Here is a 27,961-nt window from a genome sequence, read left to right as displayed (position 1 = left end):
GAAGCCCTTCCTGCATGGAGAACCATGGCAGTGGCTGTGTGGATGAATAACTCGTGTGTCATCATCTCCCTTTCCTCTCTGGCTTGCTGTTTAAACTTCAAAATTTATGGAACTGATACCCATCCAGCATCAGGGAAATGGGTCAATGCCAAAAGCTTGGCCTCTTTTGTCGATCACAGCTGGTTTTGTTTTTCCTATTTAGGCAAAACCATGCTGATAATGCTTAAACAGGTAATCAAAACTGAGTGCTGAAACGTTCACAGAAGTGACTGAGAGGATCAAAACAAAAAATAGACAAGAAAGGATACCTCTTTGGGCTTTTTTTTTTTTTTTTTTTTTTTTTTTTTTTTTTTTTTAAAAATCACTTGAGTCAAAGCGCACCTTACCTGCTGTCTGTCACTGTCTGATGGGGCTGTTGTGTAGGGGCAGTACTGATCCATGCGCGTGGTCCTGCGGGTGAAGCTCAGCAGTGCCGATGTTGCTTTCCAGCAGGAGAGGCTGTGGGCAGAGCTGTTCAGTGCATCTGCCCCAGCCCCGAGGACAAGACAAGCAGCTGCTGAATGGCCATACCTCACAGGAATGGGAAGTAGTCCAGAAACAGCAGGGAAAATCTTCACCTGTGGAGAATGCTCTGGGATCTTTAATTCTCATATGGATGGGAAGGGAGCGTGGCGGCTGTATTCTTTGCTAGCCCATTTTACCTAAAATATTGCAAGATTGAAAGAAGTCTGATAGGATTTGAAACTGATGACCCGAAACTTGGAAAATTAGATATTTTTTTTTTTAGCCCCTTAGGCTCTCCTCTGCCGTATGACGTGCCTTAACTGTATTTGATTGAAGCTTGCTTTTGCGTGGCAGCAAGCACAGATACTTTTTCTTTGCTTCAGCATAAGAGAAGGAAGCTTTTTAAACTCATTAAACTCTGTATTGGAAGAATTTGTTAAAATGAACCTTGTTAGAGATATTTTAGAGATCTTAAACCTATTTAAACCTATTCATGACAGCGGCCAGTACATTGGAAAAAGAATTAAATTAAAAAATTAAATTTCCTCAATGGCACCGAGTAATGCTGTATTTCAGCAAAGGGAACGATGCCACCTTGTGGAAAGCTGAAGTAGTTGTCTTCTCCCAGAGTGTCAACTTCTGCAAAGATTGTAGCACTGAAAAAATGTCAGTTTTGGGAAAAGTGTGTCAAATAATTCATGTAATTCTTGTAAGAAAAGTGATTTATGCAGCAACACAGTTAAGCATTCAAAATCGTCAATAAACAACAAATGTTTCTCTATATATCAGGTGCTTAAGATGCAGTTTGGAGCTTCATATCCTTGGCATCTTGGTGCAGGTTGTCTGCACAAGGCCATAAAAGAGAAGGGGAATGGGGGAGAATAATTACATCCAGCTTCTTGATTTCAGTAATTTATTTTGGTAGGAATTTCTTGAAGAGATGGCTCATTGCGCTTGACAAGGATCCCAGTTCTGCATGTGAAACATGCGCAGGTGGAAATGAGTTTTGAATTGGCAATTCCCAGGAGACAGATCATAACCTTCCTGGTTAATTTATAGAGCAACCTGTGCCTTCCTAATTGAGTTTCAAGGGAGGTAAAAAGATGCTTTTACCAATCCTGGACTGTAAATTTGTCTTTTTACATTGCTGTAAAATATGAAGACCGTGTGTAAAAGTATAGAAAGATGCTAATTTTTTTCCTTGTGGTCATGCATAGAAACCGAACCTTCTGGGAAACCTGTCTCTGTCCCTAGGAATTGGATGAAAAATGGAAAGCTCACATGACCCAATTTCTCCACATTTTTTTCAGAATTGGCCTATTTGGCCTGACATTTGGGCTCACTTTATTCTCTCCTTTAAAATGAGGTTTTCTGCTAAGGCTTAATTTAGTCTTTCAGTGGCAAGCATGGATTTTTGAATTCCCTGTCCACATTAGCCTGTTCAGCAGAGCTTCACTTTCCAGCCTTGCTGTTTTAGGGTAGTTTCTGGTATATATCAGTGTCTAAGAATGGGAAGAATCTATTTATACCTGCAGAAGTACTAAGCAGTTGCTCCAAAAGTCTGTTTTCTACTTCAGAAAACAGTAAATTCTCAGGATCTCAAAAGAAAGGAAGAGAAAAAGGCTATTTCCAACAGGGGTAGACGTAGGAGATGCTGATACTGGGTATTTAAATTTGATTACTTAACTGTAGGTGAATGAAAACCTGGTTGAAGACATGGAAAGTGAGTTGTTGATGAACTTCTATGGATTACCTGGGCATTAGGGGTTAACCAATTGGGCTTTCTGGAGTGATGTGAGGCATGGTTCTGACAAGCTGACTTGTCGGTCCACTTCTGGCTGTCATGAAAGTGGCCTGTAAATAGCACTATCGAAATAATTTTACAAAATACTGTATGCCCCTAAAAGAGTCATTATCTGTCTCTCTGCTGCTTTTTATGCTATGAAGATGTGTATGTGTGTTTTGGGGACATCCTACATTTGCTTGTTCCTAGTCTTCTCCAGAAGCAAATGTCCTGATGAGACACAGTAAATAATCAGGATATCTGTGTGGAGATGGAGATGAGTCTGGTTTCTGATGCAAGTGAAGACTTAACCAGAGAGGAGGAGGTTTTGCCATGTCTAGTAATTCCAAGAAAGGATCATCTTTTCACACTGAAGTCCGTAATTCTCTTTTACAGTCAAGAATACCCTCACAGGGAGTGTTCAGCATTTTCCAGCGGTTTCACAGTCCACCTCATTTTGCATGTTATCTTCTCATGAGCACATGAAACACTACAAAAAGCCTCAGTTCAATTCATTTCAATTAATGGACTCAAATCAATTAATTAAATCTGAGGAGTTTATTCCGTCTTAAATCTCCTTACAAAAAAAGATGAAATCTAAAAGAAAAATGTGGCATCTTCAACAGTTTTTCTTCCAAAATGGTATTTCTGCTTGGTTTTGGAAAAGGAATTTGTTTCTTTCAGAGGCAATCCTTGGTTTTCATTCCCTAGGAAATAGGACCTGTTACAGGGTAGAGGAGTAGAAGAAATCTTGAACCCATTACTTTACCCTTATAGGGAACCACAATATATAATACCATGTATTAATTCCAAGTTTCTTCTTAAACGTTTTTGGTTGGGTTATTTTTGCTGTGACTAGCCTTGCTGACAAACTGATTCAAGCATTACCTTCCTTTGATGGTCAAATCCTTTTAACCTAAACTCTTTGAGGCCATTTTTTATCCTTTTATTCTGTATTAAGCCATCTTCTAGTGCATTTATAGCAGGCAATTATGTCTCTTCTTCAGCTTAGTTTTATTAAAGTAAACAAGCCAAGTGTTTTAATTATGCATAATGAGGCTAGGAGGGTTGCCATCTTCTTATGAGTCCCTGTTTCCCTGACTGTTGTAGCAAGTCTGTGTTTTCATCTTTAATTTCTGACTATGGGTCATCAGATTTGTTAATTTGGGTGGAGTTTTTCCTGAGTCTTGTAGGGTAGCTTTAAAATGTCCATATTCTCTAATGGACAGTTCTTGACACATAATTTCATTTATTTTTTCAACTCCTAAGTAGGTGATAATTTTAGTTGAAACTTAAGCCATAATTATAACCAGTGTTTATAAGTTTGTAAGAGTGAGCAGAAGAAAAGTTGTGGTTTTCATCTCAACTATTTGAATAGCATCTTGGTCAGAAGGGGGGAATTCTTTTGTTTTGGTTCGTTTTTTCAAAGAATCTTCTTGCCAGTAGCTGAAAGTTTCTTGTGAACAGCAGAATTTTGCATTTTGGGGATTAGCCTAAACAGTACGTATATAGTTGGCTTAACACTAAGCTACTGCTAGTAGAAAACTTCAGTGCATCTTTGGAAATACTGATTTTTGCATTGATGAGATGGTGTGGAAATGTGGAGAGCTTTCACAAAATGCAGGAAAGCAGATTATGCTCAGTGCTTATGGGTCTTCCTTAAATGATGTTCTCAAGTACTTTTAAATCAAAAGAACTATAGAGTAAGAGTTAAGTAGTTTTTAAAAAAATGTTTCCTTTTTGTATTGGCTTCTGCGAGGCTTTCGGAGGGAAGGATGATAATCTGGGAATAAAATCTTAAAAAAAACCCAAAAAACCCCAAAACAAAACTCCAATTTAAAACCAAAATAAACATTGTAGTGTTTGGGCTTAGGGTTTTTTCCTTGTTTCTTTCAAACACAAAAAGGTGCCGCTGTTTTTTCTCCACCCCTCATCATCCAGGTAGTCATTTTAGTAGCTTTCAAAACTATGAGTCAAAACACAGATCTGTTTGAAACATGCAGTGGATGGTCAGTCTTGACAATCTCTATAGTATAGCAAATGTTTATCCATCTTTCCATCCTTACAGCTTCTGGGTAGCAGTGGTGGGTGATAGGGGGGATGGCAGTTCCTGAACTGGTTGGTTGGTTCTGAATCTGGCTGGCTGCCATTAGCAGCGGTGAGGCGCCCTCCCAGCAATGGAGGTGCTGCAGGTAAATGATGCAGGTGCTCGAAAGCATTCTGCTTTGAAAGCAGTTTTAGAAATAGCAGACTAAAGCACTAAAACATGTCTCCTCAGCAATTTTTGTTAAATGGTGTTCTTTTTGATTTTGTACATTAGAACTTTTGGAGAGTGTGTTTGCTCTTTCGTTATCTCTCTGTGATTGATACTTACTGCTATTGGCATCTATTGTGTCATTAGATGATGTTATAATTGATAATGTCATGATGTGAGGTACATCATAACGGATTTCCATCTAGAGGATATTTGCTTCCACCTTGTCCCTAAATTGGGTCTTGTTTAGTCAAATATGAAGATTAGTCCAGGGCAGAGAAAGATCTAGTATTTTTCCCAAATCTAAGCGATTGACTTTTTAAATAGTATACAGAGTTACAGTATGTTTAATTGTTATAATATGTCTAATATAAATATCTGGCATAATGTAGTTTAATTTCTTAAGCACTTCAAGATTTATAATAGGTCCTGCAAAATGTTACGTCTTTTGCTCTTAGAAGTCCCACGTATCTTTGGGATCTAATTAGATGCCGACCTTCTGTGCAGGATCAGGGCATGGGTGACTGAACAGCAGGAGAGATGTGAGGCAAAGATTTTACTTGTAGCTTTTCTTAGAAAAATATATCACAAAGCCATTCCTCACGTGAAAGAGAATGGAAACCACTTTAAAATTTACAATTCATTTCCAGGTTTGTAATGCAATAATTATGTCCTGACTTTCGGGGCATTATCAGTATTTTCTTTCTTAAGATATACTGTACAAAAGATTTGCATTGGACTACCAGATTTCTACAGGATTGGGAAAAGAGATGATAAAATACAAGAACACTTTTGTTTCAAATCAGATGAAAATATCTTCTTGGCCCATAAAGTTCCAGTACTGACAGTGACTTTTATCTGCCGCAGGTCTATTGACCAGGAATCGTTGGAGTAGTAAGAACATAGATAGCAATTACATTACAGGAGGATAAATGATGCAGATGGGAGCTGGCTGGGGCACGCTTTTCCCTTGAAGCCGCTGCTACCTTGTGGGTGCTGTGGGTAGCCAGGTTGCATGGGCAGTGTAGGTGCGTGCCCCTGACAGCTCTTTCCGTGGGGAGGTAACTTCCCTTGCTGCCAGCTGGGGGAGGTGGTGCTGGAGCTGCAGTGTCACAAAGTTTACCGTTCTCTTGCATAGATTATTTTTTTTAATGAAAAAAAGCACAGAGTATGTACTTGTGTGTGTATACATAATATGTATTTATGTATATTATGTATAATATACATAAATATATATAATATAACAGCATTGTACGACCTTGGTGGGTTATTTGTCCATCGTGGACCTGCTGAAAGGTACATTTATGGAGAAAGTTAATTTAAAAATCAATTAAAATGGAACATTGTGTTGAATGACAGAGCAATATTTAGATAGCTCTAGCCAGCATGTATATTTATTTTGGTATGAGTTCTAGCTCTAAATTTCATTTTAAAGGAACAGCAGTCTTGTTTGGCAAAATTTTCTGCATTTCATCAAAGAGAAAAGGGACTAGGAGGTAATATTTACCTCTTAAGAGATTTAAAAACACGAGATGTGCAGTACATCGTAATGTCATCTTGCTCCTGCGTGAGTATGCATTATTCTGTGTGCTTGAAGATGATTACTCCGCAGTGCTGCAGGGAGGCAGCATGACAGTAAGTAGGTCCCCAAATGTGAGAGGCCCACCAGGGCTCAAGATTTCTGGACACAGGATTCATGTTAATTTGAGTCTTTTTCAAAGAGTGGGAATTGATCAAAAGTGATTTAACTTCATTAACTTTGGATCCTGTTGTAAACAGTTTCTGCAGGAAAAAAGTTGCTCTTAACAATGTTGATTCTAAAGAGACATGGAATCCTGACTCTAGTGAAGACAGAAGGTTTTTCTCCATTGACTCAGTAAGGTTGAGTTTTCACCTAAAAGCTTTTTCTTTTTTCGGTTTTGTGTGGTGTTTTTTGTTTGTTTGTTTGTTTTGGGTTTTTTTTGAATTGAACGTTATGCATATTACCCATGAAATTATGCACCACGGTACTAAATGAAGTACTGCTGGCTGCATTAGAACCACTTAGACCTGTCAGCCTGCAGAAGAGCCCTCATCAGAAAAGTACAACGTTTAAGGTTAAAGATAACAAGTGCAGAGTATTAGTTTTTAAGAAATAAATGCACACGTTCTTTCATGCCCGGTGAACTCCTGCAGGGCTTGTCTTTACTGACAAAGCATATGTGTGTTTGTTGGGGTCATTTTTGTGTGTTGCAGAATAATGAAACCTGCTTGAGTTACCCTAACAGACAGACCCCAATTTGAGCAGTATTGCAACAATCATCCTTTATTAGTTTCTGGTGAAAAGTATGGCTGCCTTTTCTTCACTGAAGCATGGTTTTTATTTCACCGTATTAAAATGAAACCCAAAACAGCCTTAATAGCTCAAAGCAAAGTCCATAAACCAGTCCCTTTAGGATGTGAACTCCAAGGTATCTGCAAAGCATATAAAATCAAAGTCTATTCTTTACTGAGAAGACTGGAGAAAAGAATAAGGTGATTTAAATTTCTTCTTCAGAACTACATATAGCAAAAGGGTATTAGTAGAGAATAATAGTGTTCATTCCATTTTTTGTTGAACTGACTAGTTTTTTTTACTTGATCCAGAAATGCATTAATGAATAAGAAATTTGGATTTAAAAAGATCTTGAACCAGCACAATGGTCCTGCAACATTTTCTTGCTTTCACAGAGAAGGTTTGACCTCTGGCTGTGAGCCAGCAGGAACCACTGAGACAGAAGTATTAAACTCAAAACAAGAAAGGGACTTTTGTCATCCTATGCATTGGAGTCTGCAAAAGACGAGTCTGTAGTGTCTTGGAGAATGAGTAAGGGACTGTGAGAGCAGAAAATTCAATATTGACCTGCTCTAGAGAATTAATTTATTCTAGAGGTTATTTTACAGTATTTGTAAAGCCCTCATATTTTATGCCACAGAACTTTAGTTTATAATAATCTACTTGAAATAGCAATTATTAGTGGATTTCTGAATTCTGTTGTGACCTGAATGTCTCTGTGCTTATTTTTGTATTGCATGCACATTTTCAGCAATTCAAATAATGCAACATGAGCTGCAACAGAAAGCTGCAAATGTTTAAAAATCTTACTAGTATGTTTTTGATTCTGCCTTTTGAATTTTTTGTAATTAAGAATTTTTATATGACAACTGTGTTTCTCTGAGAAAATCGATGCATTGCAGTCTGTCCATGTCAATTGAATGAAAGCGCTTGTTCATTAATTGCATAAGATCTATTTATTCTTTTGTTACTCAGTTTAGCTTTGATCATCACTAGTATTTTCATCTGGAACCAATGCAAGCTTTCTTGATGTGTACCAGGTGTATATACTGGAACGTGCTTCTTTCTCAGAATAGAGTGGCTATATTTTATGATATTTGATCTTTCAAAGCATAAAATATTATGATTGTTTTATTTTAAAACTGTGAAAGAAAATGTAAGGGGGGTTTCCAAGATTGTGTTGGCTGCATAAGAAGCAGTTAATTATGTGACCTACATGCTGTGTCTCAGACACAAGCCTGCTCAGTGGTCTGTGATAAAAGACCTTATTAAATGCTGTAATGATTTACGTATGTCTGCAGACAGATCTAACCTTTAAAAAGGAAAAACATAAAGGGAAGCGAAGGGAAACTGCTCAAAACCAAGTCCTGTAGGCTCAGAAATAGAAAAGAAATTAGTAGCACACATTTAAATCATCAAGGCAAACATACTCTAATGTACATGTTCATAGAGCTACCAACAGCTGTGTGATCTGAAAAATAATTAGTCCGTGGTTTTGAAATGTACATTAGTTTGTTGTTCAAACTGATGTGCTAATCCATTTTCTCCCAGTAATGGGATCTTTTCTACCCATGCCCTTATGATCCGTCCAGTTTCCAATACTACTCTGCCATCAGTCACGTGTAATTGATCTCCTGTCCTCTGCCTGGTAGGGGATTGTATTTGCTTTGGTTTTCTTGATTTTTTTTTAAAAGTATTTTTTTTAAAGGTACATGCTTAGTACTACACGAGGCAACAACTAGAGTGTGAAATTTGTTTACATGCAGAGATTTGTCATGGTTCCATGTTCCTGCCAGAAATCCTTCTGGAGTTCCTCTTGGAAAACCTGCTGCAGAGCAGGACCCTACCCTGTGGTGAAGGTTTAGTGATGCCAAAGAGCAGAAGTGTGATCCACAGTTCATTCACTTCTTCAAACCTAAAGCTCCCCAGCTTTAGGCGATGTTTTAGATGAGAACTGCCCTGCAAGGGAGGTTTACAGCATTTTACAGAGTTTGGTGGGTTACAGCATTTATGAGTTTGGTTCTTTGGCTACAGATCATTAACCCTGAAACATTAATTGGATTTGCAGCCATGCAAAGATACGTTCCCCAGAACTGTAAAACTGAGCACTGATACCCGTGTTTTCATTTCTGTTCACCTGTCTTTTCATGGGGCAGTGTGTGATAAGGTGGCCTTTTTTCCCCTGTGCATTTTCTTTGCACAGTGTCCTGTGTAGCCTCATCTCCGGTTGAGATGAAAATACAAGATTATTGACATACCGTGGTTTAAACGACATTTTTTCATTCACTCCTCTCAGACACACGGTGTTCAGGGTAGTATCTTTGATCTTCCCAATCCCGAACAGCAGTGATCCCAATACAGTATACAACTCCTGAATCTCTTTCGTGCTGCTGTATTTATCAGCTTGCTTTGTTTTTCTTCAAACCCATTTTTCTTTGCCAGCTCTTGGAAGGAGTCTGGGGACATGCAAATAGGAAAATCATCTTTCACTTATCGTTATTCAGATATGGTTATTTAAATCATCCTTTTTAGAGTTTTGGTTTTAAGATAAAGCAGGTGGTCTGAGAAGGCACAGAAAACTGTAAGATTGTATTTTGTAAGTTAATACTAATAGTGTATAACGTGATACAATGGTTATTTGTTTATTCTCTAACGGAGAAAAGAAATGAGGTAGACTACTGTAACCTAAAGTTGGCATCTGGATTACTTTGAAATTATGATGGGCCAATAATTATGATTTGCCAGTAATTATAATTCTGTGAGCCTCGAGCAGAGGTGCTTTGCCAACTGGCATTACCAGGAATGTCTGTTTTACTGAGCTCATAGAATCTTAGTCAAGCAGAGCTGCACTCTAGTTTTCAGCTTGGCTTGTTTTGGCTCTAGATGCTGGTTCCAGGAGAAAAGAGGGTGCATTAGCAAAGCTCTTTCAGGTCAAAGGAAGCACTTTGTCTCTTGGCTGGTGTCATCGGTGGGGGCCTGGGAACTGTGACGCTGTATTGGAGTGCTAGAGAACGAAGCGATTCTGTTGTCATGGCTAACTCAGCTAGCCCTGTTTTAAGAATTAGGTCATACCTGATTAGAGACACTAGGTGGTTTGTTTCTGCTGGGTTTTGTGCTCTTGTTTTAAAGAGAATGTCTGAGTCAAATAATTAAGGGGGTAAAAAACCCACCAGCAATAAAACATGAAGTGGATCTTTTATAATAGAGTTGCTGGCAATATGCAGAGAGAGATAGACATGCAGGTTTGTGTGTGCACACTTCCCCCGCTCTCCTGCCCCATAGGGTTGTGTATATGTACTCCTGTTATACTGATGATAAATGAACTGGGGTATGTATCACATACTCTGAGTCCTTATATTTTCCAGTGCTGAAATCTTCGTGAAAGTCTGCCATCACTTCTGAGTCATGCCAGCACGTGTATTCAGTTAACTAAGAAGTAGAAGGTTTTTGGTCTTCAGGTGTATTTTGAGCAAAAGAGTGTTTCTTGTATGTGTATACTCAGGTACGTGCATTGCATTGTGAGTGGAGTGTTGAGACTTCTTGGGTTTTATTGAGAGGGGTTTTTTTTGTTTGCAGTGAGTCTTTGGGAAATCAGATTGTTTTGATGAAGCTGTTCTGAAGCATTTTATATGGGTTATGGTAAGGGCTTCTTGTAAAACACAGAAACAAAAACTTGCCAGGTGCCAGAACCCAATGGGGTTTCTCACGTCTACCTAGCTTGGAAGCACTGAGAGGGAATGGAAGTGGGGAAGGAAGCCAAGCCCTTCTGTGGAGGGGAATACGTGGGATGGGCAAGAGTGTCCCATTCAGCTCACTCTACTGTCATGACAGTGGGCTGGGAAAGGAAAGAAACAGAGTGGATGCCACCACTGGAGAATTTTAAACATAGCATAAAAATGGCCAGGAAAAAAAATACCAAAACAGTTCACCATCTTTACTAATCAGAGATTTACCTCCTGTCAGCTTGAACTGATTGTCTTTCACCATTTTTTTGACTTTTTAAAATATACTCTGTTCAGTGCAAAGACTATCTTTATGTTTGTGTTTGGAAAGCAGCTAACAAATTGCAGATGTGGTTGAGATACAAAGAGTAATGAGGAAACAGTATGCTTGTTGTATATATTTAGTTCTTCACAGCTCTTAAAATGATGTAGAAAATGTTTCTCTCTGCTAGTATTCTGTTATAATATTGAAGTACTTGTAAAAACACCCTTTCTTCCGGCACAGTAAAAATCTGTATTTTAAAAGCTTGCAAAGATAAATATTTAATACCCCAATGGGCATCACACCACTTTCAGCAAGATTCATGAGCATATGATGTGCCAAAAACAATTCTGCAATCTTGAGATTATATGACCTTAATAATTGCTAAAAAAATGGATATTTTAGTATCTCTTGTAGCCCTGAAGTGAAGAGCACCTCTGAGTGGTGACCCCTCCTTTGTTTCCTCTTTCACCTTCTCCTTCATCTCCCTTTAAAATCTTGAAAGTCGGTGCTTTTGTGGGTTTCCAGCAGAGCTGGGTCAGGAAACAGCAGTGTAGGAGAATTTGCTTGTTGGTTTCCTTGCTTGCAAAGCAAAAAAAAAAAAAAAAAGATAAAAAATAATAATACTTTCACAAAAAATCTAGAGGCATGAGAGGCTTTATTTTTTTTTCCCACACTCGCTAAAGGGTTTTGCACAATTTGCAGAGTGTATTCGCTGTCTGATGTCTTAGATGAGATGCATCATTAGTGACTCATTGGAGTAGGTACCAGAGGCTCAAGAGGCAGACTCTTAGCTGGGTTTTCTGCTTGGTGAAGTAGGCTGGCTGGGGTGCGTTGCGCGAGCTGAAGGAAGGCTGAAGTAGGAGAGAAGTTTTAAAGGGAAGAAGGGAGAAACTCATTAATCTTTTTACCCACTAGTGAATTTTATTCCTCCTTTAGTTTGCCAAAGTTGACATATTATGCATATTTAAAATACCTTGGTGTTTTGGGGCATTTTTTTGAGGACAGTGGTTCCCCAATGGCACACCAGTGATGATGCGTGAGCTTGATCTACTCACTGACTTCACAGCAGTTTTTAGAAGGCAGCAAATGAATATTCAGCGTCTGCTTTTGAACTCTGAAGCTGATTTATTTACTCTATCTCAAGAAGAGGGATTAATTGGTAACTCCAGTATGGGCCTACTGTTGCTGCTGTGTGCCCGTGTGGGCAGGGTCCTGCTGGAGCCAGTGGGGTTCCTGGTATCACCAATGCCAGCTTCCTTTGAGCAGCTCCCAGGATCATTGCCTGCCTTCCTGAGACCCGCGGGATGCTGCTGACAGCAAAGAAAGCTCTATGGCACAGGGTGACAGCACTGGACAACGAGGGTTGGTCTTTGCAAGGTCAAAATTGCGCTGAATGCCTAATGGGGCGCTGGATTGACTGAAACAATTGCAAGTCAGTTCACCAGAACAACATAGCATTTCAGGACAGCATTAACATTTCAGAAGAAACGTTTGAATAACATTGGAACGAGCAGGGTACCAAGGGCTGAGTACTAATAGATGTCAATACTTGATCTGTCTTGGCAAGGGGAGGCTCAGGGTGAAAGAGATGTTATACTATGGCAGATTTTCAGTTATTAATTGTAAATTTTCTCTCTTCTGGAACTTGTGCCTGCTTTTTGCACCTCTGTAGGAGGTGTCGTGGCTAGCAAGGAGCATTTGGGTATAAGAAGTGAGTGCAACTTCGTGTCAGTGCTGGTGCACTATTCAAGCAAAGAGTTGCAGGGAAACCAAGTTCAGAGATGGGATGGTATTTGATTTGGCATCGTTCAGTGGCGGTGTCTGATGCTGTATTAAATACTTAAGAAGAGAGCAGGAATTTGGTATGGGGTCATTCAGGAACGATTATTGCTGAACCTTTAGGGACTACCATAAATGTTTGGTGTGCCTATTAGGGAGCTACACCAATAAGTCTGTTGTGCATCCTTCTCTGGCAGTGCATTGCAATTTAAGAATGAGATATGCCCATAATGTTCTCTGGAGGAAATCCTGGTCTCAGAGGCAAACTCCCATTGACTTAGTGTGAGGTCTGTATTTCACCCACCATAAAGCCTGGGAGCAAATGTGTGGGGTTTTTTCAGAATTAAAGGTTTTTATGCTCTACCCTTGTAAATGTAAGGTAGAGGTGATGCCATTCTATTTCTTCCATTTTGTTTTGTTTGCAAAAAGCACCATATGTGCAAAGTAATGTCGCCTTGGCTTGTTCTGCCAACTGAGCGCTCTGGTTGGCTAAACATCCTTTTGCTAAAAAACTGTATAATTGGATTGTTTTATTTTAAAGGTCATTTTTAATTCCTTCTAGAAAAAAGCCTCCTTTCCTCTTATGATAGCTTATCTTTGTGTTAGTGCTTTGATTTTGTTATTGTTTACTACCTTAGTTAAACTTACTGTAGAAATAATTGCTGTAATCCACACACACAAAAAAAATATAATTTTCTGGTTAAAAGCCAGGCAATGAGATATACCGAGTGAGTATGAATCTCACAATAGATGTAATCCAATTGTATTTTCTTTCTTTTCAATTAGAGCTCTAGATACTCGCTAAAATTTCAATTCCACTATATCTGTATTTGTGCTTCTTCCTTTTTTTTCCTCTGTGGTTGTGTATCCCACTATTTACTGCTCCCTTGTTTCCTCCTTTATATTAACGAAAGTATTTTATTGTAAAGAATTACTCTTACCTCCACAGCTACCTTTCCTGCCAAGTCATGTTTTCTTTGTTCCTTTGAATGCTTTTACTTTGCCATTGTCAAATTATAATTTAATTTATGTATCTTTGAGCATAAGCTCATCTGCAAGGTCTTGATTTTGTTCTCCTAGACAGGGATCTTTAACCTTAACTGACCATTTTCGGTTGCATGAGAAGATTTCCTTAGCTGAATACAGCAGCATGTTTTGTGCTCTGATACTTATTCAGATATTCTCTGGTTTCTTTTTAGTGCTTTGCTGTGCGATCTCTGGGCTGGGTAGAAATGGCAGAAGAAGATCTTGCTCCTGGAAAGAGTAGTGTTGCTGTGAACAATTGCATCAGACAACTCTCTTACTGTAAAAACGATATCAGAGACACTGTCGGCATTTGGGGAGAGGTAAGAACGGGGTGAACTTTTTGTCCTCGTCGAACATCCCCCTTGCGTGGTAAAATGTCTTGAAAGAACAACACTGTAGACAAATATGTCCATGCTGTGTGTTTGGGATTTCCCTATCCCAGCTGGCACTGCTAGAAAATATTAAAGGGTTCAAGGAAAGTGTTTATGGAAAGTGTTCCAAGCTTTTCAGGACAGCAGATGCCACAAAGACATCATCCTTGCATTTACACCTATACTAGTACACACCTGTGCAACAGTGTTGGAACAAACTGTTGAAATCAGTGGAAGTCTTTCTCCTGACCAGAGATTTGAGAGTGGTGCTTTGGAATAGCATTTTCACACGTTTCCCAGTGACAAAAGGGGCTTCAAGGAAACCTATACTGCTGTGACCCGTGCTTCTAAAATGTATGAGAAGATTGAGACTGATGGGCAGATGGCTTATTTTAAGATTATTATTTTATCAGTGTTCCAGAAGGAAATTAATTTTATGTCATCAGTCTGTCTGTTGGTTCCTGTCCAATAACTATTGAATCTGTTCACCAGTGTCATCCAGTTTTGAAAGATGCCAAATTTCTGCACACTGACGGAAAAACAGAGAGCCCAGCTCTCTGCTTTCCTGGTTTGGTGATGGGTAACTACACCTTCATCAGCTGAACCGTGCAAGCTCTGTGCTTCTTTCTGAATTGGCAGCAAAGACAGGATAACACTGTGGGAGCGCAGAGAGAAATGTGAAAAAAGCTGGAGGTGTTGTGGTGTGGAAGAGAGGTGTACTGGGGACAGATGAAGGTGTGGAGGGATCAGTAAGTAAAACAAGAAGAAAGGAAAAGATGGGGTTATAGTTGTGGGATGTTGGGAGGACATAGGAGACAAACCCATAGAAAACCATCTTCATTACATGTTTGATCATGGAGCAACATAAACTTCAGCAAGATCTTATTCTCTACCTCTCTCCTGACCTGTTTTCAAGAGGGTTACCCCAAATGTGGATTTACTACCCAAGATCTGGATGCAACAACTGACCGTAAGAGTCAATGTTGTTACCTTCACTGGTATCTGTGATTCCAAGAGAAAGAGCGCTACCGAACAGAAGAGAAATTAAAAGAAAGACTTGTCTGTTTCAATAAGAAATTTAGGAAAAATATCCTTTAGTCTCCCAAGTTATTGTTACGGTCTAAGGTTTGTGTTCAGTGTCCTGGCCATGACCATAGCAATGCATATACGCTTCAGAGGAACAACTGGGAGGTGGTGCCTGTTTAAAAATGAAAGTGGTGTTTTAAGGGACACAACTGTGAGTGCCCTATCTATTTTAAGTAATTTCAGAAGTTTTTTTAATGTAAAAAATGCATATTGTACATATAAATGAACAAGATAACATTGGTCTCCCTTTTTCTTCTGGGAACAGTTTTATTTAGTTAATATAGCTAGACAAGAAATTAGAGATGTGTTCGTCATGGACTTGGACGTACTGCTGACCTTGGGAGGGGAAAGCCTACTCTTTACCTGTGTGTAATCTCATCCATTTTTCAGATGACAGAACTTTGATCAACTTGAAATATATTATTTACTCTGAAATCACATGCTTTAGTTTGTTTTAAGAGCTAATGTTCACATTTTTCCATGTTTCTCTCTGTCAGTCCCATTGTTCTTTGTTGGAAACCCTTGCAGGTTTTCAAGCCAAAACAGTGAAAATTTTTGGTCTTCTTGAATGGAAGTTTTAATTGTGAATACTATTCATAAAAAACATTGTAAAAAAAAAAAAAAAAAAAAAAAAAAAAAGTGTATATATATATAAAAAATATAAATCTGCCTGAAAAAACAATAGAGACACTGTGCTTGAATAGGTGGCCCCTGAAGAAAATTGTCTTCTTGATTTTAAAAGAAATCATTACAACCCCATTTTTTTGCTGGCAATATAATGCTTCAAGAGCAACTGGAAGAGGCACATTTCAGAGAGGAATCCTAAAAAAGTGTGCTAGTCATTGACATATTAGAAGGAACAGATACAGCAATCTGTTATGAAGCTAGAACTGATGACTGCAGATAGACATTTTAAGATTGCCTAAAGATTTATTTTAGCTAGAATGTAATGAAAGTGAAATTCGGAGTAGGACCATCCCCAAGTTTTCATGATTCAAAAAAACCAAAATACAAACCCCCCACACACTCTGGGTAAAATCCTGACCTTGCAGAAGCTTTGTCGCTGGCTTTAACGTGGGATTTCACGCCCTCTGCTCCTCTCCAAAAGAAATTCCCTAGAAATTTCTAACTTCCACGGTTCTGTAAAATCTAAGAAGAAAAACACCACTCACCTGTTTGTGTTGCTACTTTGCCATGCATTATATTCCTGTAGATTACAAAATCACTCACATGAAAGAGAGACGTTGTTGCCATTGTCCTGCATACCACAATATATAACGTTTCCCTGAAAGGCTGCTGGGATTGAGCCTTTCTTTACTTTATTCACTTCCCTGCGTGGCTCTCCAAGTGAGAGCCACCTTCATCGTGGACCATCAGGTCTCTGCCACGCTTCAGCAGTCTGATGCAGTGAGGTCTTTGTTCAAGCTCCCAGTCTGTCTAAATCATGTCTTCTTGCCCTATGCAGTGTTTTTATCTCTAAAATAGCCTTTGTATAATAAGGCAACAAAACATAGCAAAATATATTGCTTCTGGCTGTGGCCAAGCTATCCCTTGAGCATTGCAAGGATAATTTCCTGTGACTTATGTTGCTTATCTGCCCATTCTCCAATCTTTTCCAGCTAATTTGGGTTCAGTTTTATTACCCTAATACCAGTCTATTTTGCATGATGAACAGATTTTACCTTCTTATAATAATTTCCTTCTGGAATAAATATATAAGTAGAAAATGGGTCCAAAAAGCAATCTTTGTGACACTTGGTAATGTTCTTCACACAATCTGTTTACTGCTTCTGACCTCCAAGCAAATTTCTCACCCTTTTTGTTTGCAATGATTCTGTTTTCTGTTTGGTTTCCTTCATCATCCAGGTCTGCCTGGTGCCATCCTGGCTTCTGCGTTTTATTTCCCATGTTTCTGTTTCTGTATGCCACAAGCGGTTCAATGCTGCTGATTCACCCCATTTACATGCACGGTGATCGCAGCTGCATCTGTTTGTGCTTCTCAAGGAGCAGCCTGTATCTCCAACCTTGCATCTCAGCCGCAGCTGTACTTTTTCCATCAGGCAAAATGTTCTTGCGTTGGCATTGCATATACCAGTCTGCATCCCCTTCCTCTCCCACGCTCCTCTTGGTGCTTGCGCTGCCAGCTCTGTGTCACAGCTCCCCTTTCAGTCCCTGTTAGGAGATTTTGGAGGGGGGAGAGGTGGTCAGCAGCACCTCCACCAGCCTGGAAACCCTGGAAGCAGGCCCTCCCAGGATGGCATGAATGCGTGTCTTAGACACAAAATTAGACATCATTAAGACTTGAGCCACTGTAACCAAGCGGGAAGAGGGGTTTTGTGTCACTGAGGTGAAGAAAAAGGTCATTTTTGAAACGTGTCAGTAGGAAGTCAGACCCTTTCCATTCTTTCTGTTCATTTATAGATTCTGGTACAATAGCGTGGAAACAAGTTGCTCTATATTTAGCTGATAGCTCCCACCTTCTTATTATTATTATCAGCAGGAGCTCGTCTTACCTCTTGGTGATAGGTCCATGATCATTTCCATGGGATCCCGTGGTCCACAGAGCAGGTGCACAGCCTCTGAGAAGAGAGCTAGTAAATGTGATGGAAGAGGCAGCAGACCTTTTGCAAATGCTAACCATAGGAGGAAGGTTAGCATTTACAAATTAGCATCAAAAGGCAAATTACCTCTAAGTTTGTTTCCTCTGGGGGTGGAAAAGCATTCTTCTTGTTCTTACATGCCAGAAGAATTAGGGAGAAGTCCTGGCTCCAGGATTCGGCAGTCACTGGCAGAATTTGGGTTCATGTCTTAATGCTAGGTTTTCCTCTTTAATTAATCTTTCTACAAAGTATCCTGTAAATCCTTTGACACTTACAAATTGCTTTCTGTTCCCATGACTGGTTGGTTAAAGTTTATGAAAACAAAGCACATTGTTTGAAGGAAGAAACTCTGCCTTAAGAGAACAGGTTTTGATGTGAGCTTTTGTTACTTAAGACAGTCCTTGACTTCTATTGTATTTGGAAGAATTTACTTGAGAAAGGATAAACATGTAATTTGTTGAATAATTCAGTAGCTTGGGGTTGAATGAGTCAAACAGTTGCATTTAAAAGACATCAAAGCTTTTTGTGATCGGGCTTATTTAAAAATATAGTAGTAGCAAGATACTATCTTACACTATCTTAGATCTTTTCCGCACCAGAAGTAAATGAACTTGTTTTCAATTGGGCTTGGAACAAACTGAAACTTTGAGTAAATTAAGAGCATGCAAGTCTGAACAGCATAGGCGTAACATCTTGATCCCAGTCAGTTTGAAGGGGTATGTACTGTGTAACTGTACTTTGTCTGGAGTTGCAGGGCAAAGACATGTACCTTATACTGGAAAATGACATGCTGAACCTGATTGACCCCATGGACCGCACAGTTCTTCATTCGCAGCCCATTGTGAGCATCAGAGTCTGGGGTGTGGGGCGTGACAACGGCCGGTGAGTCTAAGCTCTCCTTATCCCTCTTGACTTGGTGCTATTTCTGTCTGCTGATACAGCGTACACATGCGCCTGGAGCAAGTTAGGTATCAAAGCTATTTATTTGATTGAGTAATTGTGTCCCAGGGGCAATGTGAGGATGAGTAAAGTCTTCTTTTCCTTGCTGGTCTAACTTTTTAAAATCTCTGGTTTTCACAGTTTATCACTTATGCTGTTTTGCTAAACCTGTATTGAGCAACCTTTCAGATGAATTCAGCCAGGTGCATAAAACTGCACATGCAACATTATTTTGTTTCCGATATATATAATACTTTTTTTAATATAAAATCATATTTTCAAATATGTCCTGTAGTATGTTTCTGCTGGCTATGTGAAAGCATGTCTTCCTGCTGGTCCAAGTTAAATACACTGCTTACACTCTGACTGCATGCATGTGTTTTGACTTATCTTGAGGTACTTGATTTGATGGAGAAAAAAGTTGGATTGAGGGAAGAGTAATGGTTTTAAGCCATTACAATTACTTAAAGATCTTGATGCAAGAAAATTCCTAAGGGTGTTGCAGAAAACTGAGGTTTGTCCTTGAAACCTGACTGCCTGCGAGCTGAAGTTCTTCCTTGCCGTAGGGAGCAACCATGAGTGTGTGCTAAAGGCCTTCCTGCCACGGAGCCAGTCTTTCCTTCACTTTCATTCCTGACTGGTCTTCTTTTGGTAGCATCCTTCTTTGTCATGTAACTTTGCTGTGGGAACAGGGTTGTGAAGGTGACTGACTTAGAGCGGGACAGTGAGCTGTCTCCCTGTGCCGCTGAGCATTTTCATGTATCAAAAACGCTGACATTCACCTTGAGTAATTCCAGGATCTTTGGACAGTACCCATCTTGACACATGGGTAGTGCAGATTGAATAACACTAACAAGCTGCTGCTTTTTGTGTCCGTGTTTGATTGTTGAGATATTTGCAATAGTAGGGTGGTTTGGTTTTTTTTATCTCTGACTTTTGATGGGAAGTGTCATTTTGGACCTGAAAAGTCTTTCCCAGGAAAAGATTTTCTGAAATTTCTTTAATCCCTCCCAAAGTTTCTGATTATCTCTGGCCAAATTTCCAAAAGGAAAGGTGAGACCTTATTGTGGCCTTTCAGTACCTAAAGGGAGCCTAGAGGAAAGATGGGGAAAAACTTTTCAGCAGGCCCTGTTGCAATAAGGCAAGGGGTAACTGGTTTAAACTAAAAGAGGGTAGATTTAGACTAGATAGAAGGAAGAAATTTTTTACAATGAGGGTGGTGAAACACTGGTGCAGGTTGCCCAGAGAGGTGATAGATGCCCCATCCTGGAAACATTCCAGGTCAGGTTGGACGGGGCTCTGAGCAACCTGATCTAGTTGAAGATGTCCCTGCTCGTTGTAGGGGAGATTGGACTGGATGACCTTTAAAGGTCCCTTCCAACCCAAACTATTCTATGATAAATGTTTCTGTGACCTAATTCCATCTTTTTAAATTTTTTACTTCTATAAATGACTGATAGTTGTGGGCTTTTTTACTGTTTTTCATTTCCACTGGTGCAGATTTTTTTAGAGATCTAAAAGTGGTAAATCAAGTTTGAAATGGTGGGAAGTAAAAAGGTTTTAACTTCTTATGAATAAACCATTAGAGTGTTTTGTTTGCCTCAGAAAATGAGTGCATTGGACGTTTCCATTCAAGTCAGATTTTGTAGTAGCTTGCTTTGGTCAGGAAATAAATAGAGCATCTAAGGGGCACCTAAACGTGATGCAGCTTTACAGACGAAGCCAGCTTTGCTTTTTTTTTTTTTTTGAAGCATTTACAGTTATTTTTTCAAATATTTAAATCTCATTAGAAAGTAAAATCATTCCATTATGTTGTTTATAAGATAATGAGTCACATTTCTTCAGGCTGGTTACCTGCTTCTCCTAAAGACAGAACTGGTCATAGAAATATTGATGTTGAAAGGGGACATTTAAGAGAAATGTGCCTTTTGCAACCATGCAGCACCAAGAATGTTGTAAGCTTTTGGTGAAATGTATCTGGGGGTGGGAGGCAATAGCAAACTCTCCTAGGTGAATGTAAGCCCCATCAACAGGACAAGAGTTGGCGGGAAAGGTTTTGTGTGCGCAGGTCTTTGTGTCTGCTCTGACCTATGGATCTGCCATGGTGTCTCGCAATGTTTACCAAAAGCTACATACAACGTACAGGAAAGAGCATCTCTGATCCCAGTCCTGCCTTTTTTCATTCCATATCTGGGGACCAAAGATGAATTCCGGTTCTGTTGAGGCTTCAGCAGAAATTAGTGTTTCTGTTTAAAAAACCCCAACAACTTAGTTATGGAGTATGTGGGAGATTGACACGTCCAAGTTTAAAAAAAAAAACCACACCCCCACACACACACACAAAAAAAAAATAATCAAACAAAACAAGTGTTCTCCCTCTTGGTCATAAAAGGTAGAAATTTCCTCTACTGTTTTCCTGAAAGGAGATTTTATTTGTGACATTAACAACACAGAGAACATGGCAGAGCAAATAAACTAATCTTTCCTCATATTTCTACCATCAGAAGTGGGAGTTGGTCTTTCTGTGTTGACAGTGAACATTTCTTGTTTCTAGAGAACATGACTTTTCTTGATTGGCTGCTGTAAATAACAGCAAGAAATAGTTTATTGAAGGTTTAATATATAAACACAATCAAAACCAGGCTTAATATTTCATTTGCTTGCACAATAATGTTCTTGGCCACTTTTATTGGAATCTGATTTTTTTCATCCTAAGAAGTTTGATTTCAGAGCTTTCTTATTTTTAGCCCTTTGTAAGAATTTTGGTATATGCTTCTACAGAAATTTTGTGTCCAGTATGACTTTCAGGACTGGAGCCCACTCTTTTTGAAATTTAATTTTATCTTATTTTTTTTTAATGGGTCAATTTTAGGAAAAGCGGTGTAGCCATTATTTGTAAGTAAACTCAGGCTGCATCCAAAAGAAGAAGATTCAAAAGACAAGGAGAAAGAACAAACTTATGACTTAGTAATCAGATGTACAATGTGTTTTGGGCATAGAGAGGTTCAGTATAGGAAACATGCTATGAAGGGTGGCATAAATGATGTAGCATTTGCTGAAGAAGCACTAACATACAAGAAAAAAGCATTTGGTGACAGGAGAACCTGATCTGAGAAAACCATATTGTTGAGCTGGAAATGGCACTGCATCTCTTTTCATGTGTACGTTAGCGTGCAGTCCATGGGCTCGTCCTGGTAAAATTGCTTATTGGTCCTGAGGTGAGAAACACCAGAGCCATTCACTGATTCCTAAAACAACTTCCCCTGATTATGAGTTTGCTATCATCAGAGAAAAGTGAGGGGATCGCGTTGCTGCTTTGGTGGATTAATTGTCCGGGAAGTTGATGAAATCCCAGTTTCTGGGATGAAGCTTTTCCAAGTTGTTTCACGTGAATTTTGTTAATTAGCTACATCTTCTGGTCCAAGAGCCTGTATAATAAAATATATTGGATTTGTTGTGAAATAGTGTGTTTCAATTTTAAAATATTGCAGAAATGTATATTTTCCTCTACTTTGAGCTATTTGAACCCCATAATGATCTGCAGGCCCTCCTTTTTAACTCTGTTTTGCTTTTAGTAATTTATTTGGATAGATTTTGCTTTGGAAGATGAAGAGGTTTTCTAATGACACCTGACCAGATGATTTTCTAAGCTATGCCATAATGAAAGATTGATGAAATACAGAGATCTGCTGATGAAAGTTTAATCTGAGGATGTGTCTGCTAACTTACCTCAGGCAGAAACATCTTCCGGGAGGCTGTAATCACTCTCTCCATACATTGCGCCATTATCCTGACCTCTAGAGTTTCTTTTATTTAACAGTTCTGTGATAAGCAAAGGCTTCTTCGTTTTGTTGACTTAGGCTGCGTGGTGATTTTCTGTTTGGAAAGGTAGCATCCCTTGTTTTCAATTAATCAGTCAGTAAAATAGGTTTGACTTTAAGAAAAGCTGGAGTACCTTCATAAAGTCATGAACAAAAGCAGATTCCCACAAATTGGTGGTTATGTATGTATATGTGTAGACACTGAGCTCCTATGTTTGATACATATATATGGGCATAAAAGGAAAATAAACATACTGTATCTGTCCATCCTTTTGGCAGACTTGGTGTCTTAGGTAATACCGTGTGATTTTTTTTAAAAGTAAAACGCACTGTGTTCTGTACAGTCTTCCTCTCCTGCTGTACTGAATACAGAGCCATGATGATTCATTTGTAATATTTGCAAATAGGAAAAGTCCTCACTCTTGCTTAAATAGTTTGATTTCAAGATCAATAAGGTCATTGGCACTTAGAGTGTTTGTGGTATCACAGGTGTATGTCGTGGTTTAGCCCCAGTCAGCAACAAAGACAGCAACAAAGTGTATCAGTGAGTAATTGTCAGTGCTGTGTTTGCTTCTTAACAAGCCACCCATGACATGATTTTTTTCCTGGGCTTTAAAAGCGTGTTGGAAAATATTAGCATAGTGAAGCTGTAAAAGAGTTGTTCTCACTTGTGAGCTGCAGGACTGTACATTAATCATTCCTCAGGTTGGGTTTTGTCTCCCCTTCTCAACTGCTGGTGCGTGCCCTTTGCTTTCTGAGCAGCTCGCTAACAAGGAAGAGAGAAAAGGTAATGGCCCATCAATTTTGTAAAAGAGTTTTCCTTAGCGCATTTCCCTGAATCCTCCTTTATCTTCATTGCTCTTCCACCAACCCAAAGCGTGCCTCCACTTTTAAAACCTCTATGGGACCTTAATTGCCTGAAAGATGATGGTTCCTTCTCTCATGGTGTCTCCGTACAGCAGTAGTATATTCCAGCTGAAAAATTCAGCCATTAGTTGGCCAAGAGGGCTGCGGGTGGGTTCAGGACACAGCTTTGGTGGGGCTGAATATGAAACTGGTTGCTGGGTACCTGGCATATTGGACAAAACACGTAGCATGCTGCTTTGTTCATCCACTAACTTTGTCATCACATAGCCAATTTTGTTTTCTCTCTATAGTTTGTGTGTTTCCCTGGCAGGCTGAGGAGGGAGCATGGTTGCTTTTGGTTCTTAAGTGGTGGAAAGGCAGATTCTCCCATACTGGGGGTTTCTGATCATAGGCTCTCCGACTAGACAGTGTGAAAGCATTGGGCTCCCTCCTCTGCCCTAATAATGCCCATTTTGGCAGGTGATGGTGGTGGGGATCTCTTTGTCTGTGTGGATGATGTCCATTGCCCTGCTTCTTTGAACTGCTGCTGGTTTTCTGCTGCCTAGATATCAGGGAATAAAATGAGGCTGAGAATCAAAAAGGGGAGAAAGACGGAGAAGACAACTGGACTGAAGAGAGTAGGTTGATGCACACACCAAAGATGAGGCTCAAGCTGCGTCAAAAAGGGAGGGCAGACAGCTAAATAGATAGATGCCCCAAGTGAGATGGATGTAATCCTATAAGGCTGGAAGAGAAGAAGGTCCTAAAAACAAAACAGAATTTACCTGAGCTCTGTTATCTCAAGACTTGTTTAGGGCAAGAGCTGAGAAAACTATTGGGGTGATGTGGGTGAGAAAATGGGACAAATCGGTGGAAAATGAGGAGGAAATGGCATAAAAGGGGTGTCTCAGATTCCTCAAAATATTGGGAATTATAGTATCCTATCTTGCTGTTTGGACAGCTAAATAAAAATGGCCTGGTTTTAGAGGTGGTTAACGCCTGCACTGCCTGCTGACTTCAGTAGGATCTCTGCATATTCGCTGTCTTCAAAAATCCAGTGTCTAAATACAGATTTAGAAACCTTTCTCTAGACATCGAGAATTGGAAGTTTTCACTTGAGCAACAATGCTGCAGCAGGTTAAATGTTTTCTTTTTAGTTTTGAGTGTGTGTCAAGCTAAGAGGGGTTGGGACATGTCTGAGCAAGAACTGGTTTGTTAGAGGGAGGAAAAGGGGCAAGTGGGGAATGTGGAAGCTGTGCTGCAGGTCAAGTGTCTGTCTCGTGGGGTTATGATCTGTATTTCCTAGCTGAAACTGTATTTACAGATATTACCTGTCTTGAGCTCCAGTGCACATCTATCATATGGACACGAGATTTTAGGAGGGGTACCTGGTGTTAATTAGACAATTAAAAGCTAGGAGAAGTACAGACAATAAATACAAGTTTAGTGTGGTTAGGGTATCCCGTTGTATCTGTAATTTCTGGAGCACAAGTCTTAATGAGGAGCGGCTGAGGGAACTGGGGTTGTTTAGCCTGGAGAAAAGGAGGCTGAGGGGAGACCTTATTGCTCCCTAAAACTGCCTGAAAGGAGGTTGTAGAGAAGTGGGGGTCGGTGTCTTCTCCCAAGTAACAGGGAAAACTGTTCCTATCAATACGGACAGGAAATGGCCTCAAGTTGTGCCAGGGGAGGTTTAGGATGGATATTAGGAAAAATTTCTTCACCAACAGGGTTATCATACATTGGAACAGGCTGCCCAGGGAAGTGGTAGAATTGCTATTCCTGGAAGTATTTAAAAGATGGGCAGACGTGGTGCTTAGGGACATGGTTTAGTGGTGGTTTTGGCAGTGTTAGGTTGGTGGTTGGACTCAGTTATCTTAAAGGTCTTTTCCAGCCTAATTGATTCTATAATTCTAAAATATTTTGTGTACAAGCGACAGTGATGCAGTGTGGCTTATAGCTCATCATTCAGGGGGCTGTTTATGGTATTCTGGGTTTGCCTTCCCTTTGAGGTGACGATTGAACGTGCTCTGAGATTGAGTCTTTCTCCAATTCTGTGATAAGCTTATCAAGCTGTGTGAGATAATGAATCATAAAGTTTCTCTTCTGCATTAAAGAGATGTGGTCAAGAAAAGCTGAAAATAAACTAAAACTGAGACGGTTTTTGCACCTGCTCTTCTGAAATAACACAAGGAATGTGTAATTCCAGCTGAACTCTTCATACTCTGCAACACCATTAATCAATATTGCCTATTCCCCTCAGTCCCGGTAACCTTGGAATAAGGACAAAACATACTGTGAGGAATCACATAAATAGGGCATAGGTGAGGGATTACACTGGAGGAAAAGGATTTTACTGTTTTTTCTCACCCATATTCTTAGCTGTTTTTTTAGAGTAATTTTTTCCTTTCTCCTTTTCTCTAAGCTAACTGCATCTGAATATCCTTTTTGGTGTGTTTTGACAGCATTTTCCCCTCTCACTAAGAAACGGTTTAGGTTATTGTTTATATAAAACTTCCCATTTATATCCATAAGGCTTGACATTATTGTTTGCAAGTGCAGCGTGTTCTAGGAGGGGGTAATGAAACAATACAGCTGTGAAAGGGGAAATCCAGTCAAGCTTACAGAATTAATGTGTTTTCAAACAAATGTAGTTAAGTGGGTGCAAAACCTGTATGTGCGCATTCTTACTTTGATTAATGAAGCTGGTTTACTCTAGTTTTGAGATTTAACATGAAAGACGTGGTAGACTGCAGATGCATTGAAATAGGCCCGTATCAACTTGAAACAAGCACCTGCAGTTTTGCACCAATGGATGGGTTTGTATCAATAGTGGCTTCAGCTGTGTTAGGGCAACGTCCCTCTATCCTTTCTGCCTAATGCCACTAATGAGATGAAAAATGATTACATGTGACAGTGGGAGATTTTTCAGTTTTATAGTTGAGGCTTGCGAGCAGCTCAGGTGCTTACGAACTGTGGATTCAGCCTTTGAGAGCAGCTGAGAAAAAAGGGTGTGCCTAGGGACAATCTTGGCCATGGAGCTACAGATATTTGGTAACCTTTGAAAAGATTAAATGCAGAAACAGCAGCAGAAAAGCATAGTAGCAGTAGGATTGGCACAAGCGCGGGGAAGTCTCACGGAGCAAGGGAATAGGGACACAGAAGAGGAGAATTGTAAGGATTTCTGTGGGAGTGGGGGACAGGAACAGAGAATCCCCTGAAGGAGAGCTCAGGGTAGAGCTATGGCATTTGCTTGTAACGAAGTGGGGAAAATGGCAGGAGGTTTCCCTTTATTAGGAAAAACAACCAGACAACTATTTAAAATGTGTCGCTCGCTCTGCTAGCGGGTTGAGCATGGCAACAACTGCTTAGTCACCTTAAACAGAACCCTGTTTAAAGTATTTTACTGTAGAATGTCTTTACTATTGTGTATTTGTTTTCAAGAAATAATGGAAAATATTGCATATAATTTGGGAATTGTATCTAGTGTTTCTTCTGGGAGGCAGGCTTTTTAAATAGTGGTTGGAATTGCTCAGCTGTAAAGCTTTCAGTTAAGATAAACGATACGTCTAAAGCTGGACTATAAATAACTACTGCGATGTAGTCAAGTTGTCTCAATAAAAAAGATGGCATATTGACTGAGTTTCTGGCTTAAAGTCTTTCTACAGATTTGCGCTAGAAAATCTCCACGCATTCCCTATGATTGCAGCTATTAAACTCAAAAATGCTTTAGGACACAAGTAGGGTAATAGGTGAACTCCAGTGGCTGTCGCACAGGTCCCTTGAGAATAGCCTGAGCCACCTATGAAAGTGTCTGGCTTAGGAGTTACTGACTGCCAGTTTGGGGTGGAAATCCCATGCTTTGTTGTACTATTCTTTTCACTGTATGTTAATCAAGCAGATGCTACATGCAGACTGAATTCCTGTGTTTAACTGCTTCTTTAACTCTGTGGTAAATCAGTGATGCAAGTGAAGCAAAAGGCAGCTGCTCTCCGGCTCCGTAGTGGTGAACAGAAAATATCCCGCTCCCAGGCTCTTCGAAGCCTGTCTGGTTTTCAGCAACCAGTTAGAAACTTTGGTCCTAAGTGACGATCAAAGGTGGTTTAAACTTACCTTATTTACTTCGCCTGGTCTTGCACTTGGGTGCGTACACAATCTGTTGCTTCCTGCCAGCGGAAGCTATGCTAACAAAAAATAGCACCTTCCTTCCCAAACTGGTCAGAGTTGACTGAAGGCGCCTGCCTTTCACCCCCTTCATCTTTGGCGGCACTGAAGTTAGACTCTTAGTTACCTATCTCTCAGAAGATATGTCAACGGTAGGAACTGTGTATAGTGGGAGCCACCTATGGAATAAATTTTCACAAGAGAATTAGGCTTTTACAGCCTTATGAAGGCTGTCAAATAATTTCAATTCAATAACACTTCTCTTTAAAAAAAAAAAAAGCACACAAAAAAACCATTACTGTATTCTTTCGTTCTCATCTCAAGAGCTTGTCTAATTCAAGGTCTCTGTAGCAGATGGGAGAAAAGCAAATCAGTCCACTAGTGATTTCACTTTGCTAGTCTAATTTACATTGAAGCTGTTGAGTAAGGTGAGCATACAAAAAACCTTCTGAGGAGAAAAGCCACAGAGAGCATAGACCACTGAAGAAAA

At 39.7% G+C, this 27,961-nt stretch overlaps 1 protein-coding gene across 3 annotated transcripts in view; it reads left to right on the top strand.

Moving 5' to 3' along the window:
* The window catches only part of APBB2 (amyloid beta (A4) precursor protein-binding, family B, member 2), a 103,315-nt gene that overhangs the window by 42,851 nt on the left and 32,503 nt on the right, over window positions 1-27,961 (top strand). For all 3 annotated transcript variants that reach the window (XM_009884954.1, XM_009884953.1, XM_009884952.1), the window contains 2 exons: window positions 13,821-13,967; window positions 18,459-18,586. In XM_009884954.1, coding sequence (XP_009883256.1) covers window positions 13,821-13,967; window positions 18,459-18,586 — 275 coding nt within the window. The remainder of the gene's footprint in view (window positions 1-13,820; window positions 13,968-18,458; window positions 18,587-27,961) is intronic.

This window comes from Charadrius vociferus, unplaced genomic scaffold (genome assembly GCF_000708025.1).
Source record: "Charadrius vociferus isolate BGI_N301 unplaced genomic scaffold, ASM70802v2 scaffold134, whole genome shotgun sequence".
NCBI classification, from domain to species: Eukaryota; Metazoa; Chordata; class Aves; order Charadriiformes; family Charadriidae; genus Charadrius; species Charadrius vociferus.
Note: the sequence above shows the minus strand (reverse complement) of the source record. Positions and strands in the feature narration are given on the sequence as shown.